The following is a 16,885-nucleotide window of genomic DNA, read 5'->3' as shown; positions in this document are numbered from 1 at the left end:
GTCCAGGACGGTGAAATTTCAACATATTTATAGACAATTCATCAACACAATAAAGTCTGAGAAGTGTAACAGTGAGGCCCTTTGATTGAGAATAAATTTGAATCATACCTGCTAAATATAAGTGCTATATTACTGGGGTATCTGGGCGCATTTTGGTGCAAAAAATTTTGAAATTAATTCACGGTATTTCTTAATTAATATATATTTTCCATGAACATTTTATAGACCCACTGCATTACAAGAAGGTGTCCTAATGCAATAAAGTTTGCTACAGGTAACTGATCTTTCCAGGTGACTAGGCAGATTGATTTTTTGTTTTTCTTCTGGCATATACTGGGCGAGGAATTCCTTTTGTTTAGATTTTTTTTTTTTTTGTGAGAAATGAATAAAAATGTTGGTCACTTAAAATGGTATCCACAATTTAGCCAATGTCTGTTGAGAAAAGTACATGTAAGCATGTATAAGGAAGCACTTCCTGAACTTCATTGCCAGTAATTTTTTTCATTTAAAAAGAAGATATTACTCATCTCTATGACTAATCTTATATAAAGATGAAGAAGGACAGGGAAATGCAGAAAGCTATGTAAATGTGGCTGTGATTTAGAAACACACTTAGGAAAATAGTTTTTTGTCACTTCACCTGGCCAGGTCTTAAGAAAAGCTATACTTTAAGCAGGTCCTAAAACTAGTACTGAGTTTGTTCTCTGGATCTAATTTCTTCTCACTTTCTTGAAAATAAACAAATATGTTAATAAATGCTAAGAGCAGTGCAACAAAGTAGGCAAGAATTGAGGCTCTGGAGACTGACCACCATCGACACCACTTATTACCTTTATAACAATATTGGCAGGTGCTTATTACTACCTAATAAGATGGTTCTGAAGATTATATGGCACATAGTATTTGATAAATATTTCCTATTATAATCAGTCATGCTACAATAGGCTTGTAGAGTACAAATGAATATAATTGTGAAAGGTATGCTTATGAAGACTCAACTGTAAGTCAAAATATGAGAATCACTATCATAACAGTGTAGACGGAATTTTTAGAAAAATCTAAGCAAAGTATACTTCTCAGAGACAATTGTGTTGAATTGTTAACTGTGTAGTCATAATGCTTAGTTTATTCAATGGATACTACTGTTCCAAACAGAGGAACTCCCCTCAGACCACAGTGATTCAATGCAATTCACTATAAGGATAAGTTTATCCACTCTGTCCATGTTCATCTTCTGGGCAAACCACGCTTTAGCTGTTCGAGACAAACCAGTGCATTGTAAAGTTGAAGATAACTCTTCTTTCTGTCCCAGGCAAAGAGCTTTTCACTCTTTGAGAAAGACACATGTGGGTGTGAAAAAACTGAGGTGTGAACTTTACAAAATCTTACTAGAAGGAAGATTAGGAAAACTTAGAGGATATTAAGGAAGAAGGTAATATCTAATTTCTATTATTAAAAGCTCACACTGACTATTGTGAGGAGAAGTGATATGGAATGTGGTGATAGCAGGAAGGTTACCAAGGCCAGTTAGGGGCTGTTCTAGTCCTCCGGGAGATGGCCTCAATCAGAGCCCTGTATTAGAGAGTATGCAAGGGGTAATCTTGGGATGTATTTTGAGGTGGAGCCCACTGTATTTGCTTAGGTGCGGTGCTTGATGGGGAGTGAAAAGTAAAGAGTGACTCCTGTATTCTTGAAAACTCTGTAAAAAATGTTATTGTCTTAGTAAAGATTAGGAGGTGTCATGGGATGCATTCTTTTTACCCATATTTATACTTTGAAGTCCTATCCCTGTATCTCAGAATATGATTGTGTTTGGAAATAGGGTCTTTTAATAGAGGCAATTAAATTAAAATCAGGCTATCAAGATGGTCCCAATCTAATCAGACTCCTGTTTTTATAAGAAAGGAACTTTTGGCCACACAGAGGGATACCAGGGGTGCATGTGTACCTAGGAACCCACGTGTGATGACAAAGCAAAAAAAAAAAAAAAAAAAAAAAATAGCCAACTTGAAGCCAAGAAGAGACATCTTAGAAGAACTGAACCTGTTAACACCTTCATCATGGGCTGTGAGCCTTCAGAACTGTGAGGAAATCAACATCTGTTGTTTAAGCTACCCAGTGTGTGGTACTTTTTTAGGGCAAACATAACAAACTATGCAGGGGAGAGCAGTTTTAGGATGTGGAAATCAAGACTCTTGTTTGGAACATGTTATGTTTGCATCCATATTAGAAGGCAAGTGGATTGCTGAGAGCTTCAACTGACTGAAACGTGCCTGAGCTCCTGCTGCAGACCTGCTCCTTGATTTGACCCATCCTCGCTCTTCTGTCACCTCTGTTTTATTTGTGTATGGAGAGTTCATAGCTGATATTTATTCTTCCCTAATACACTAATCTCTTTCACTCATTGCTGACATTGGAAAATGTCAGGGAAAGGGCCTGAGCTGAGTGATATTTGAAGGCAACGCCTGCTGTCTTCCTGTAAGGGGAAGGAGAAGCCAAGGGGAAGCCTTACTTCACCAGGATTACCACTTCTACAGCAACCTATGCAATGAGGCAAGTCTGCGAGGCACTCCTGTCTGCTCCTTCCCTCTGATCTTCCTTTCCTAGTTGAAGGTCCACTGTAAGTCACTAGACAGGAGCATTCATCTCCAGTTCCCCTGTCCAAATGGTGTGGGTAGAAACCAATGACCATCATCCCACTAACATTAGCATATCTGCTAGGCCAAGCCAGCCTACAACTGTTTTATTATCACATAGCCAAAGAAGAATTGCCAAATGGTAATATATTTCCTATTTAGCAAACATCCCTAATATGCCAGAGCGGGTCAGGGAGGAAAACAACAATCTGCCTGATCACCAGCCAATGGCAGAGGAATCTGCAACAAGCCTCATTGTATGAGGAGGACTTCCAATACTATAAGGGGTCTTCAAACTCTTTGTAGAAAATACATTATCATTTAAAAAAATTAAGTGTGTATATGAAAATTTTTTGTACCAAAATAGATTTGTACTTACTTGTTGCAACATGTCTGAACAGGATCTAATTCAGGCACTAAGATGGTTGAGACAGCAGTTTGAAAACAGCCTCTATCAGAGCAGCAAATATTCTACTAAAATTGCAGCAAGAACAAATATCAAGTTTATGATGGAGCTTGGGTGGAGGGATGGTGACATCGCTGATGCATTACAAAATATTTGTGCCCAAGTAGATCAGCCCTTCACAAATGGATAACTCATTTTAAGAAGTGATGACATGATGGTGAAGGTGAACCTTGCAGCAGTAAACCATCCACATCAACTTATGGGCAAAAATTTTATCTTCTTTAGGCCCAGTTTAAGAGGTCTGATAATTAACAGCAGAAACAAGAGATAGCACAAGAAGAAAATCAATTGGTTCAGATTACATATTTTTTTTTTCTGGCTGAAAATTAATGTTGAGCAAACTATCCACTTGATAGGGGCAAAACTGCTGTACCTAAGTCAGCTACAGACAAGTACAGAAGGTTCAGCGAAAACTTTAACAAGTAGGATCCAGATCCTAAAGCGTTTCTTTGAAGAGTTGTAATAGGAAATCAAACATGGCTTTACCAGTGCCATCCTAAGGGAAAACACAGTCAAAGCAGTGGCCACCCCAAGGTGGGAGTTGTCTAGTCTAAGTAAATGCAACAAGAGCAAACATCATGGCAACAGTGTTTATGGATGCTCAGGGTATGTTGGCTGTTAACTTTCTGGAGGGTCAAAGTATGATAACATCGATATATGGGAGAGTTTGGAGTTTGGAGAAAGCCAAATCTTTAGCAGATAAATGGATGAGATCAGATGCCAAGGGATTTTCCATCAGAAGTCTGGTAAAATTGCCCCTGTTTCATGAGAGGAATGAGCAGGAGCATTGTGGGGATGGACAAGGAGTCTCTGCTGAAGGTTTTCTGGGAATTTATCTGCTAAAGTTTTGGTTAACTTTCTCCAAGCTCTCTTACAACTCGGTGTTATCATTCTAAGTGCAGTATCTTAGGGCTGGAAAATAAACATCCTATGTTCTCATTCATAAATCTTAGCTAAGGTATGAGGATACAAAGGCATAAGAACGACACAATGGGCCGGGCATGGCAGTTCAAGCCTGTAATTCTAGCACTTTGGGAGGTCGAGGCAGGTGGATCATCTGAGGTCAGGAGTTCAAGACCAGCCCGACCAACATGGTGAAACCCTGTCTCTACTAAAAAACAAAAAAAGAAAAAGAAAAAGAAAAAAAGTTAGCCGGGCATGGTGGCACACAGCTGTAATTCCAGCTACTTGGGAGGCTGAGGCAGGAGAATTGCTTGAACATGGGAGATGGAGCCAAGATCGTGCCACTGTACTCAAGCCTAGGCAACAGAGCAAGACTCTGTCTAAAAAAAAAAAAGGACACAATGAATTTTGGGAACTCAGAGGGAAATGCTGAGAAGGGGGTGAGGGATAGAAGACTGCAAACTGGGTGCAGTGTATAACCCCCAGATGATGGGTGCACCAAAATCTCACTAATCACCACTAAAGAACTTACTCATGTAACCAAACACCAACTGTTCCCCAATAACTTATGGAAATAAAAAAGAAAAAAAAAAAAAAAAGAAAATCACTAGGCCTCCAACTTACAGTACTGATGCAGTTTCTTTTGATTTCTTTTTTTTCCCTAATATTAAAAAATCTTTAAAGTACACTCTGTTTTCTTCAGTTAATAATGTAAAAAGACTACATGTATATGGTGAAATTCCCAGGACCTTCAGTTCTTTGTAGATAAGGTAAATTATTAGTAGAAGCACTTACAAAAGCTTCTTGAATGTGATGGAACTAATGTTAAGAAATAAAGTTTATAATGTCTAGTTTCATATTGTAATTACATTCTTCCACAAACTTTTTGAAATCTCCTTATATTCTCAAACACTTCAGGAAGAGCGGGAGCAGATTCTTAAGTGTACAACACAGGATCCACTCATCCCACTGATGAAGTGGCCTGTCTTTAGGATTTCCAGTCACACTCCCACCCACCATACCTCTAACAAGGCCATCCTGAAGTTATCACTATCCCTGAAAAAAACTGAATGACAGTAGAAGACTTATTCAAGGCCTGAAATGGTAAGTGGCAGCTGTTGATACTGACTATCCTATACTTTCCATGAAGAAGATGAAAGGATGGGGAGGAACTACTTGATATAACAGAAAAGTCAGCAGATGAAATGAGAGCTACCAACACAAACTAAGAAGACTTTGGAAACACAGCATGTTAATCCAAAATTTAAAAGGAAAAAAATAAAATGAAAGGAGTAAGAAGAATTATAGATGCTTACTTAGAAGACTATATTTAAAAATGTTCCCAAGATTTATTTTAAAAGAAGCCAGGCATGAGATGAAAAATAAAAACTTGGGAGATTGATTTAGAGCACAGCATGTTAACAAATACATTTTAGAAAGAGAGTGGGAAAGAAGTAGTTTCAGAATACTGCAAAAAGAAAAAAATCTTCTGTGCGGAAGAACAATCTGGGAAACTGCACAGGTGCTAAGAAATAGACCAATGAAATAGCCTTGAGGCTTTTATGTGGTTACCAGACTATGTTATTTGAGTGTATAATTGTGGCCCCTCATTATAAATGGGAGTGATTAAAAATTTTTCTTAGAATAATGACTGGGCACACAGTCAGTGTCCTTTTCAGCTCTACCATCACTTCTGTTTTTTTTTGTCTGGTGAGTGCATAGCTGATATTTATGCTTTCCTGATACACTTTACTCACTGCTGACATTGGAGAAGATCAGGGAGAAGGCCTGAGAAGAGTGACCTTTAGGGACATTTCTATTCTCTTCCTGTACTCTCCTGCCAAGGACTAGTCGGTCTTACATCAGGCCTGCAGCAATCTCAGTTGGTGACAATATCAGGCAATGTCAGCCAGGCCTCTTTGCTGCTCCTTGTCTCTGACATTCCTTTGCTGCCTGATAGTCTAACTTAAGCCACCGAGGCAGGATTGCTCATCCCCAGTTCCTATGGAAAACAGTGTTTGGTGAGACCAGAGACACAAATCTCAATAATACAGCGGGATCTGCTGGGACCAAGCAACTACTCTCTGCCTAAGAGAAAACTCATGAAGCTCAGCTAGAACCAATCCACTTTCCATAGAGCCAGAAAGAATTGACAATTAGTAATGTATTCCCCTTTCCAGTACATCCATATTTATGCCAGGGAAAATACCAATCTGCCTGGTTCCCTTGCAAGGGCAAAGTTACCCGTAGGAAAGCCTTTGTATTAGGAAGTCTCCCTGTGCTATTACCCACAACCCTTCAGAAGGGCCAGACCAGAGCCTCATCTGCACAGCCCAGGATCCACTCATCCACAATGGTCAAGAGGCCTGTCTTTAGGATTTCCTGTCCACACCCTCTCTACCCCCATCATACCTCCAACCAAGCTGTCCTCAAATTAACACCAGCTGTGCACAAAATGAGAACAATTACACAAGACACACAAAAGGTCTAAGTGGAAAATGTCAGCTGTTGATACTGACTAATCTGTATGTTCCATGAACTAATGAGCAAGGATTTAAAAGATAGAAGAATCAGCAGCTGAAAGAAGTGCTAACAATGCAGGACTCTGATAGGGTGTTTTGGAAACACAACATTTATTGTGAAATTACACAGACAGGAATGAAAAAAGGTGGTGAGGAGTACTATATCCTGTTACTTAGAAGATTAAATAAAGGAAATCTCACCAAATTCTTGGGGGAAAAAGCCAGATATATAATAAAAAATACACATAATGAACTTGACTCAGGAAATAAAATATGAATAAAGATGTAGTAGAAAGAACATGGGGAGTAATGCCTATCAGAATATTGTAGACAAAAATACTCTTTGTGGAAGAACAATCTGAGGAAACAGGTACCACAAATACTGACTAAACCAAGAAAACCAATACAATGCAATTGAGGCTTTGATGGTGGTGTCTGATTATCTTATTTGAGTGTAGAATTGTGGCCACTTAATTATCAGTGGTAGGAATTTGATATAATTCCTAAAAGAAATGAAGCAGTGGGTGAATTTTTTTTTTCACCATCAACTTTTTATTGTCATGTTAAATATTTATTTCACCGTGGTATCATGCTGGTGGATGAGCAGTGATTTGGATAGATATTGTCCCTTCCTCTCAGGGACTTGGGATCCAAGACTGACATATCATTGTGAATAGACACAAAAAGGAAATATATGGCTGGATGCTTTGCACAAGTAAACACAGGGATGTTTTATAGTCTTCCCTCTATCACCTAGGGATGTTATATACTTTGTAGGTGAACAGTAGCAATATCTTAGTTCCAGGCTCCCTGTTGTTACTTCACTCATAGCACACAGCATCCCATTGTCATTGATTGTGTTGTGAGGCCAAACCTTTTCTTCCTGTTAGTCCAAATAAAATTAGTAGGCATATCTATTGCAAAAGAAATGATGACATACCTGCCAAAACTAAGAAGACCTAAAAAGTCCTCTTCTGTGTGCCTTCTCTGGGCTGTAACAATGTATAAAACCCTCTAGCACAGTGAGGGACATGGCAGTCACTTGGAGAATTTATTTTTGCCTCAGTTTTTTATTGTGAAAAATTTTGCACACACAGAAATGTTGAAAAAATTGTATCATACCCCATAAACTCTTCACCTAGATTTAATGATTGTTCATCATTTACCTTAGTTGCTTGTTTCTTTCTAGGTGTGTGTGTGTGTGTGTGTGTGTGTGTGTGTGTGTGTGTGTATTTCACCATGGTGTTATATATAGATATATTATATATATATATATTTTATTGTTAAACTATTTGAAAGTAAGTTGCAGATATCTTGACACTCTGTCACTAAATGCTTCAGCCTGCAGCTCTGAAGAACAAGGACACTCTCTTATACATCAACAATACCATTATCACCTCCTGCATCAGAAACTTGAATTCAGTGATTCCACAATATCGTCTAATAGTTAATCCACATTCACATTCCCCAATTCTTCCAAATACTTCTTTCTGTCTTTCTTGTTTCCAAACTAGACGTTAATCAAGTGTTGCACATTGCATTCCGTTGAGTCTCTTTAGTTTGTTTTGATCTAGAAGAGTTCCCTCATTCACGCATTCATTCTTTCATTCATTTATTCATACATTTTTATAACACTGATATGTTTTTTTAAAATTTGTTTTTTTTGTTATACTTTAAGTTCTAGGGTACATGTGCACAACGTGCAGGTTTGTTACATATGTATACATGTGCCGTGTTGGTGTGCTGTACCCATTAACTCGTCATTTACATTGGGTATATCTCCTAATGCTATCCGTCGCCCCTCCCCCATCCCACGACAGGCCCCGGTGTGTGATATTCCCCTCCCTGTGTCCAAGTGTTCTCATTGTCCAATTCCCATCTATGGTGAGAACATGCAGTATTTGTTTATTTTGTCCTTGCAATAGTTTGCTGAGAATGATGCTTTCCAGCTTCATCCATGTCCTTACAGAGGTTTTATCGCTGCATAGTATTCCATGGTGTATATGTGCCACATTTTCTTAATCCAGTCTATCATTGATGGGCATTTGGGTTGGTTCCAAGTCTTTGCTATTGTAAATAGAATTCCCTTTCCCAGCCAACAGAAGCTGTGACAGACGGCACCGGGAAAATCAGGTCACTCCCACCCTAATACTGCGCTTTTCCAATGATCTTGGCAAACGGCACAGGAGTGGCTGAATTTTATAGAATATTCTAGAGAAAGGGAAGAGCATGAAGGAAGTTTTAGCGACATAACATCGCCTGGCTCCCTCACAGAACTCTGTATTCTGTTTTCTTAGGTCTAGAAATCTCCTGGTGGTTTCTGTGTTCATTTTGCATTAATAACCCCTAAAAATACTTTAAAATACACAATTTCAGCCTTCCTGTGTTGTACAGCACCAAGCTTTGCCTGAGCTGAGTGAGATCCACAGAAGCTTGAACAATATCTGTAGCCTGAGCAGGCTGTGGGGCAGCTTTCTGTCATCTATGTGTGCCCAGGAGTGTGCTGTCCTCACACATCTCATAGATAGCAGAAGCCATCCCCATCACATCAAAAATTTAGCTAAAGATGAAAATACCTGTACACACACGTCACAAGAGATGGAAATAGGGCATAAAAAGATCCAGAGATATTGACCATCTTCATTGCTGGCTGTAGCATCGCTGCTCACACACACATAAACAGAAATAAGTAACCCAGTGAAAAGTGGATAATAGTCTTACCTAAAAGACTGAAACTCTAATGATATCTAAAGTTCAATTATGACACAGTGCTGATGGCTTGGACACAGTTCCTTCAAACCATTGTTCAAGTCACAGTTGTACCTTTTAGAAATAAGACACTAACAACATATCTGACCCAACCCATCCCTCTGGGCTAGAGTATCAAAGAGAGATAAGGGATACACCTGACCTGCAGTGAGCAAAGCAGAGCCCAGTCTGAGGTGGTGAGGCCCCTGCAGTGTGGAGCTGAAAGCTGCCATTGTTTTGCTTCTCTTTATAAAGGGAGCTGTCCCATTCCTCCCAGCACAGTGTTGGGAGCAACTCCAGAGCCTCCTGCAAGATGCTGTTGATTCTGCTGTCAGTGGCCCTGCTGGCCCTGAGCTCAGCTCAGAACTTACATGAAGGTAAAACAGAAGGGGAAGAGGATGCAATGACTCTGTGTGGGGTTAGGAGGTGATAATGGTAATTAGGGGGAAGAGAAGAGAATGAAAACCCAGATGGGCCTGCAGAGTTTTCAGGCCTGGGATCAGGAGACCAATTGCACCCTCATTCCACACTAAGGGTTTCTAATTTATTTAACGTACAATGAAATCCAATAAAGAATTTGTTCCAGGGGAATGAGAAGGTAAGATTTGCATTTATAGAGGGATAAGATTGTGCTGTGAAGGATGCAGTGGAAAATGCAAGGCAGATTCAGGGAAGTCCAGCTGTGAGCATCCTATACTGATCTCAGTAAGTATAGAGGGATGATGGTGTCCTTGCTGTGCAGTGAATCAGCATCGATGATGGAGATAAATACACATCAGAGATTCTGAAGAGACCGAGAATTGGATGGAACACTTGTCTCTGTCTAACTAGAGATATAGAAATATCAGAGCCAATCATTGTCATTTATCTCTACCGTACATGAGGTATTTCAATGTGCTGGGAGTGGGATGGGTAAGATTGTATTGCAATGATTAATTCTGGTTACGCCAATTGAGAAAGCATGCATACAGAAGCAATGTATTTCTAGGAGGTGGAGGGCATAGGAATACCAAACTATCACATTGAAGTCCCTGGCATGTGTAAACTAAATTAGCAGTAAGTCTTGAGGATGCTAGGGAGGGAAAAAAGGGGCTCTTCTATGTTGAGTTCAGGGCTGCTGCTCTGTCCTAAGAACCGTGCCTCCCCTTACACCTTCCTCCCTTTCAGCTGCTTCACAGACAGTGGCTGACGAGTTAACTTAGGAGATGCATGGGGTGTGGTGACAAGACCCTTTTCCCTGTAGAACACTTGTGAATCTTGAAAGATTCCAGATGTAACTTTTCCCATCGTCCTGTGCTTCTCTTCTAGATGTCGGCCAGGAAGAATCTCCCTCCCTAATATCAGGTAAATCCCAGTTCGTTCTCAATCTGTTTTGACTGTCTTTTTCTGCTGATGAATGGATGAGCTCTCCAGTGTCTTCTTATCAACATTAACCTTTCAGGAATTGATGAATATTAGTGCCCCTAATAATACAGGCAATCTTCCTGCAAGCTTGATTCTGGGGACCGTGAGCAGGCCACAAAATTGAATGGGAGAGATGCTTGGCTTAGATGTCAACAGGAGTGGGTTGTCTCATTCCCCGACCAGGAGTGCCTGCTGGGAGACGACAGACAAATGTGCAACATCCTCTTTCTGACTCCTCTTTATACTGAGAGTCCCCCAACTGCTTTGTTCTTCCCCAGCGTTCTATTCCAGAGTTCTATGTCTTCACCGAAAATGCAAAGTAATTAGTGTCTTGGTCCCATTTTTGTGCGTTTCCCCCTTCAGCTTGTTACTCTAGCTGATCAAAATTTACTGCCACTATTCAGTGAATCTTGTGTGAGCTTTTACTCTGTCTTTCTCTTCTCTCTTTCTCCTCCAGAACATCAACAAGGACAACCCCAACAAGGAGGCAAGAAGCCCCAAGGTCCCCAGTCTCCTCCAGGAAATGCACAAGGACCACCCCAACAAGGAGGCAACAAACCTCAAGGTCCCCCACCTCCAGGAAAGCCACAAGAACCCCCCAAACAAGAAGGCAAGAAACCTCAAGGTCCCCCACCTCCAGGAAAGCCACAAGGACCCCCCAAACAAGGAGACAAGAAACCTCAAGGTCCCCCACCTCCAGGAAAGCCACAAGGACCACCCCAACAAGGAGGCAACAAACCTCAAGGTCCCCCACCTCCAGGAAAGCCACAAGGACCACCCCAACAAGGAGGCAACAAACCTCAAGGTCCCCCACCTCCAGGAAGGCCACAAGGACCACCCCAACAAGGAGGCAATGCCCAGCAGGCTCAGCCACCTCCTGCTGGAAGGCCCCAGGGACCACCATCCGCTCCTCAAGGGGGCAGACCCGCTGGACCTCCCCAGGGACAGTCTCCCCAGTAATCTAGGATCCAATGAGAGGTATGATTCCAGTTGATTCTTCACCAAGTGCTCTAATTGCTACAGGTCTCCAGCTTTACTGTGACAAAGAATCAACTAAAAGCCCATTGACATTGTTTTGTCGTAGAACCCATTTCTAAAGATTTGTGTTCAGATATTCTAGAAATGGGTAACAAGGCCCTATATTTGTAACAAGCTCTTTAAGGAATTCTCATGTTGAGAAGCAATATTCCTAATAATCTGTTTTAAATGGTATTGGCAATGAGGAAGTAGTACCATGTTCGCTCTGGCACTCTGTTTTCTGTGCACACACTCAGAGACCTCCCACTTAGAATTTTCACCTGAGCACTGTTTGCTCACTACTGCCTCACTCCAGCCTCTCTAGTCCAGTATTCCTGCCAAGTGGTCCCTGAAGTTTCAGCAGCTAAATGGTGTCTCATTTTTAAAATTCCTACTTTCCAGTTAAGTACGTGATTAAGCTTACCACAAATATCTAATGGAATGGAAACATATGAAGCTAAATTTAAAGACACAACTCATCCTACATGGCTTCCTTTCTTCAGAAAACTACCACTGTTAACTTTAGGGCATCTTCTTTTTGAAGTATTTATGTGTACATGGACAATTAGAATATTTTCCCCCCAGAAGTAATGCCATGATTTATACGCAGGTACATATGTTAGTCATTTAAAAAATACATTTCTTTCAACATTTCCACATGAGTTTATGAAGCTAAGTAGATCTCTTCAGTGGTTATCTGTTTGATTTTACAATTTTATGCTACTCCATTATGTGACTACACTGTGATTTTTTTAACCAATCCTTGTTACTGGACACTGAGGGTGGTTTCAACTTCTCACTATTATAGAATATGTTCCAGTTACCATCCGTGTAAATATATCCCTGAACAAACTCAGCAGTAAGTAATAACAAGCTAGGAATGATCTTATCTCTTCATCATGTAAGGAATGATTTGGAGCACATTTTGTGCAAGGGAAGGGCATCAAAAGAGGGAGAACACAAAAACTTAGAAAGGAAACACAGGAGGTAGAAGGGATGGGGAGAGAGGGGATGGGCTCTCATGTACTCTACTGCAGTAACACCAGGGAGGAATTAGACATTTCCCGCCATGTCAAGTCTGGTCTATGAACTTCCTTCTCTGTTTGTTTCAGGAAGTGAAAAAGAAGACGACAGTGATTCAAATGATTCAAATGCCGTGACATTGGAAGAAGGTGGTCATAGCTGTAACTTCAATATACCAATAAAATAATCAGCTTGCAATTTCTGATTGTGGTGTCTGTTTCTCAATGTTTGTGAATGTGGGATCTGAGGACCAAGATGACATTATAAGAACATCCAGGAACCCTTCTCCTTGATGCTCCAGGAAGCTTCCCTCCTGCTTAATCCTAATTTAGCCAGCTGCCATGAAAAAAGGTTTTACTGTTTCTCTACTTCCCTGTTTTCTATTATTTCCCACCCCTGAGATGGATTTTTTTCACCCAAGCTGGAGTGCAGTGGCACATTCTTGGCCCAGTGCCCCTTGCATCTCCTGGCTTCAAGCTATTCTACTGCCTCAGCCTTCCAAGTATCTGAGGTTATAGGTGCCCACCATCATGCATGGCTAATTTTTGTATTTTTAGTAGAAATGAGGTTTCACCATGTTAGCCAGGCTGATTCCCATCTCCTGACCTCAGGCGATCCACTTGCTTTGGCCTCTGAAACTGCTGGGATTATAGGTGTGAGCCACCTTGCCTGGCCCTTTGTCTGACTTCTATAGCACCAAGAGAAATTTTAAAATTATTTTCAGATTGTTTACTGATATTCCAGAAATCTTAAGGAGAAAGAAACGTAACAAATGCCAAAAAGTCACAGAAGCTGAAAGAAATCCTTATAATTTCTAAGAAACGGAGTTTGGTTTCAAGGGAATGAATATGGTTCTGTGTTTCTTAACCCCACAACCTTCTCTCCCATTTACCCTATTTTAACAGTGATCACTTATCTCTCTTTCTATGTTTCTCACCATTCTTTAATGAAACCTGAATGGATTTCATTAAAGAGGCAGCATGATTTAGAGGAACAAAGAATTTGGACACTCTCAGATTTTAATGAAGACCTAACTCTTTTTCTTACTATCTTGTGACACTTAAAAGGAAACTTAGACTCTCTAGGCTTCAATATACACATCTAAAATGAGAATAATCATAACAACTAATTTAGGGTATGGAGGCTAATGACATAACATACATACTAAAAATCTTGCAGATATTGGCATGTCTGCTTCTCAAGCAAAGAAGGTTGAATATAGAAACTGCCTCTGTGCCCACTGATAACCTCAGCTAATTCACTAAAAAGTCAGAAAAATCAGAACAGGATGATCTCACCATAACCACCAGTAAGTTGAGCAACCCACATTCAGTTGAAGCCCACATCTCCGGTTTCTCTCTGGTTTCTCACCTATTATCACAGGTGAAGCCTTCCTACTCCTATCTCTTAACTTCCCACCTGATTCTGAACCACATTGCCCAGTCAACGATTTTGCTTCTGCATGTGACCCTTTTTTCTCCTGATTCTTACATCTATGCTCTATGGGATTATTTCAATCAGCCAAAGCCTGTTGAAACATCATGCATTTCTACAGAAGCCTTCCTAAGACTTAGTGCTTCTTTCCTACCATATTATTTCACTGCCATTTTTATTGCAAAAGTTCTTGAAACTTATGTATGTGATTATTTCCTCATTCCCCTACTTCCAATTTTTTCTTATGCACACATTATAGATGCTTTTGTTCTTTCCCCTTCCAGTCTGTGAAGGTCATGTATTGCCTCCATTCCACTCATTTAGGAGTCAATCCTCAGTCCTGCATCTCCTTGACTCCTTGGTAGTTTAACACCATTGATCTTACTCTTGTTTTGGGAACACTCTGTCAATCTTTCCAGGAACCTCCCCCTCTCTCCTAGGGTTTCTCCTACCTCTGCCTCTTCCCTCCTACAGCTACAAAGTTCTTCCTCTTCCAAGTATTTTTTGTCTTGATAAAGAATTCATCTAATTAATTAAGCAAACTAGGATTTTTTCTTGACTCTTCTCTTTTCCTCTTTCATCGCATTACATCTAGTCAAATAAGCTATGTTATCATTGAGAAGTTCAAGCTTCAAAATAATGTCCTACTGCAGCTTGTTTCATTACTTTCATATTTATCAGCCCATCTAAGCAAGCCTCATCTGCAGTTTACACCAAATAGTTCTATTTGTTTCCCAACAGTCAATTACCCACTCTGGCCGTTTAAAAATTATATTAGTTTTCTATGTTTTCCAGTTGATTGCTACCACTTTTACTCTGTAAGAACCAGATGCTTTTTTCCTTTTCTTTTTTTTTTTTTTGAGACAGAGTCTTGCTCTGTTTCCCAGGCTGGAGTGCAGTGGCAAGTTCTCAGCTCGCTGCAACCTCCGCCTCCTAGGTTTAAGCGATTCTACTGCCTCAGCCTCCCATGTAGCTGGGGTTACAGGTGCGTGCCACCACACCCAGCTAATTTTCTGAATTTTAATAGAGTCAGAGTTTCACGAAGTTGGCCAGGTTTGTCTTAAACTCCTGACATTGTCAACCGCCTGCTGCATACTCTGAAAGTGCTGGGATTACAGATGTGAGTCACTGCACCCAGCTGCTAATTTTTACCTATGCTAAAGTGCTATGTATTGCCCCCTAACTCTCTGTGGAATTGGGGGATGCTCTACACCTAATTCATTCTGCTATGGCAACACTGGTCATTGTCTTCTTTTTATGGCGGGGTACAGAAGCATTATGTTTAGATTTTCTGTTTATTAAAATAAACATTTTTGCAGAAATACAAGTTTGATTTTGTTACTAAGATTATGTAGTGCTTAGGTCATGGCATTATGGTACTCATCGCTCAAATAACAAACACTGCATTTATTAATACCTCACTATACAATCCCTCTGCCTCCCATACTCCCAAGTATTCATTGTCTGTCATTTCACTCTCCACATCCATGCAAACACATTCTTTAGCAACCACTTACCAGTGAGAACATGTTATATTTGATTTTCAATATCGAGCCTGTTTTGCTTAAGAAAAAGAGTCCCATTTCCATGCATATTTTCACAATACATGTGATTTCATTCTGTCTTTCTGACTGAGTAGTGTGGTATTGTATATATATAGTTGTAGTTTTAATCCAATCCTTCATTGATGGATAAATTGTTGATTCAATATCTTTTTTTCTGTGAATATTGCTACAGTAAACATACAGATAAATGTATATATTTGATACATTGACTACTTTTCCTTTGAGGAGATACCCAGTAGTAGGACTGCACAATGGAAATGTTCTAGCTTTAGTTCTTTGAGAAATCGTACTGTTTTCCATAGAAGGTGTACTGATTTACATTCCCACCAAGGGTGTATAAGAGTTCTCCTTTCTCCATATCCTTGCCAACAGCTGTTATTTTTCACCCTTTTATTCACAGTCATTCTGACTGAGGTAAGATGATATCTTACTGTGGTTTTCATTCACATTACTCTGACGATTAGTGATGTTGAACATGTTTTCATTTACTGTTGGCCATTTGTATGTCTTCTTTTGAAACACATCTATTCATGTCCTCTGTCTGTTTTTAATTGATTTTTGTTGTTGTTGAGTAGTTTGAGTTCCTTGTATACTCAGCATATTAGTTCCCCGTAGGATGCATAGTTTACAAATATTTTCTCTCTGCAGTTTGTCTGTTGACACTGGTGATTTATTTTGTTTGTAGAATATTTTAGCTAAATTAAGTGCCATTTGTCCAATTTGGTATTTGTTGCCTGTGGTTTTGGTTTTCACGTCTTAGCCATAAGTTCTTTTCTCAGCCAATGTCCAGCAGTTTTCTTCTTGCATTAATATATGCCCAGGCTCTACATTTAAGTCTTTAATCCATCCTGAGTTAGTTTTCTATATGAGAGATGTGAGAGATAGGGTTCCAGGTTCATTCTTCTGCATATGGCAATCCAATTTTCTCAGCATCATTTACTGAAATGTGTGGTGTTTCCGAAGTGTGATTTCTTGTCTGCATCGTTAAAGATCAGTTGCCTGCAAATATGTTGCTTCGTTTCTGGATCTTTTATTCTGTTCCACTGATCCATATGCTTATTTTTAGACCAGTCATATCCTGTTTTCACTACTTTGGTCTTGTTACATAATTTGAATTCAGGCAATGCAACACTTCCAAATTTGTTTATTTTCCCTAGGATTGCTTTG

General features: G+C 39.9%; 1 protein-coding gene and 1 long non-coding RNA gene across 2 annotated transcripts in view; one reads left to right on the top strand and one right to left on the bottom strand.

Annotated features, from left to right (window-relative positions):
• The window catches only part of LOC135966081 (uncharacterized), a 217,079-nt gene that overhangs the window by 47,528 nt on the left and 152,666 nt on the right, over window positions 1–16,885 (bottom strand). The window lies entirely within an intron of this gene.
• LOC107126647 (uncharacterized) lies at window positions 9,551–11,646 on the top strand. Its single transcript, XM_015430390.3, has 3 exons — window positions 9,551–9,652; window positions 10,584–10,619; window positions 11,137–11,646. The coding sequence occupies exons 1-3, from the start codon at window positions 9,589–9,591 to the stop codon at window positions 11,637–11,639; spliced, it is 603 nt and encodes a 200-aa protein (XP_015285876.3). The 5' UTR covers window positions 9,551–9,588; the 3' UTR covers window positions 11,640–11,646.

This window comes from Macaca fascicularis, chromosome 11 (assembly GCF_037993035.2).
Source record: "Macaca fascicularis isolate 582-1 chromosome 11, T2T-MFA8v1.1".
Classification (NCBI taxonomy): domain Eukaryota; kingdom Metazoa; phylum Chordata; class Mammalia; order Primates; family Cercopithecidae; genus Macaca; species Macaca fascicularis.
This window is presented reverse-complemented; position numbering and strand designations above follow the sequence as displayed.

What these genes read in the sequence shown, in the direction of transcription:
- LOC107126647 (XM_015430390.3), top strand. Translation starts at nt 9,589, where the DNA reads ATGCTGTTGATTCTGCTGTCAGTGGCCCTGCTGGCCCTGAGCTCAGCT. An exon ending in AGCTCAGAACTTACATGAAG is followed by an intron (nt 9,653 to 10,583) that starts GTAAAACAGAAG and finishes CTTCTCTTCTAG; the next exon opens with ATGTCGGCCAGGAAGAATCT. An exon ending in ATCTCCCTCCCTAATATCAG is followed by an intron (nt 10,620 to 11,136) that starts GTAAATCCCAGT and finishes TTTCTCCTCCAG; the next exon opens with AACATCAACAAGGACAACCC.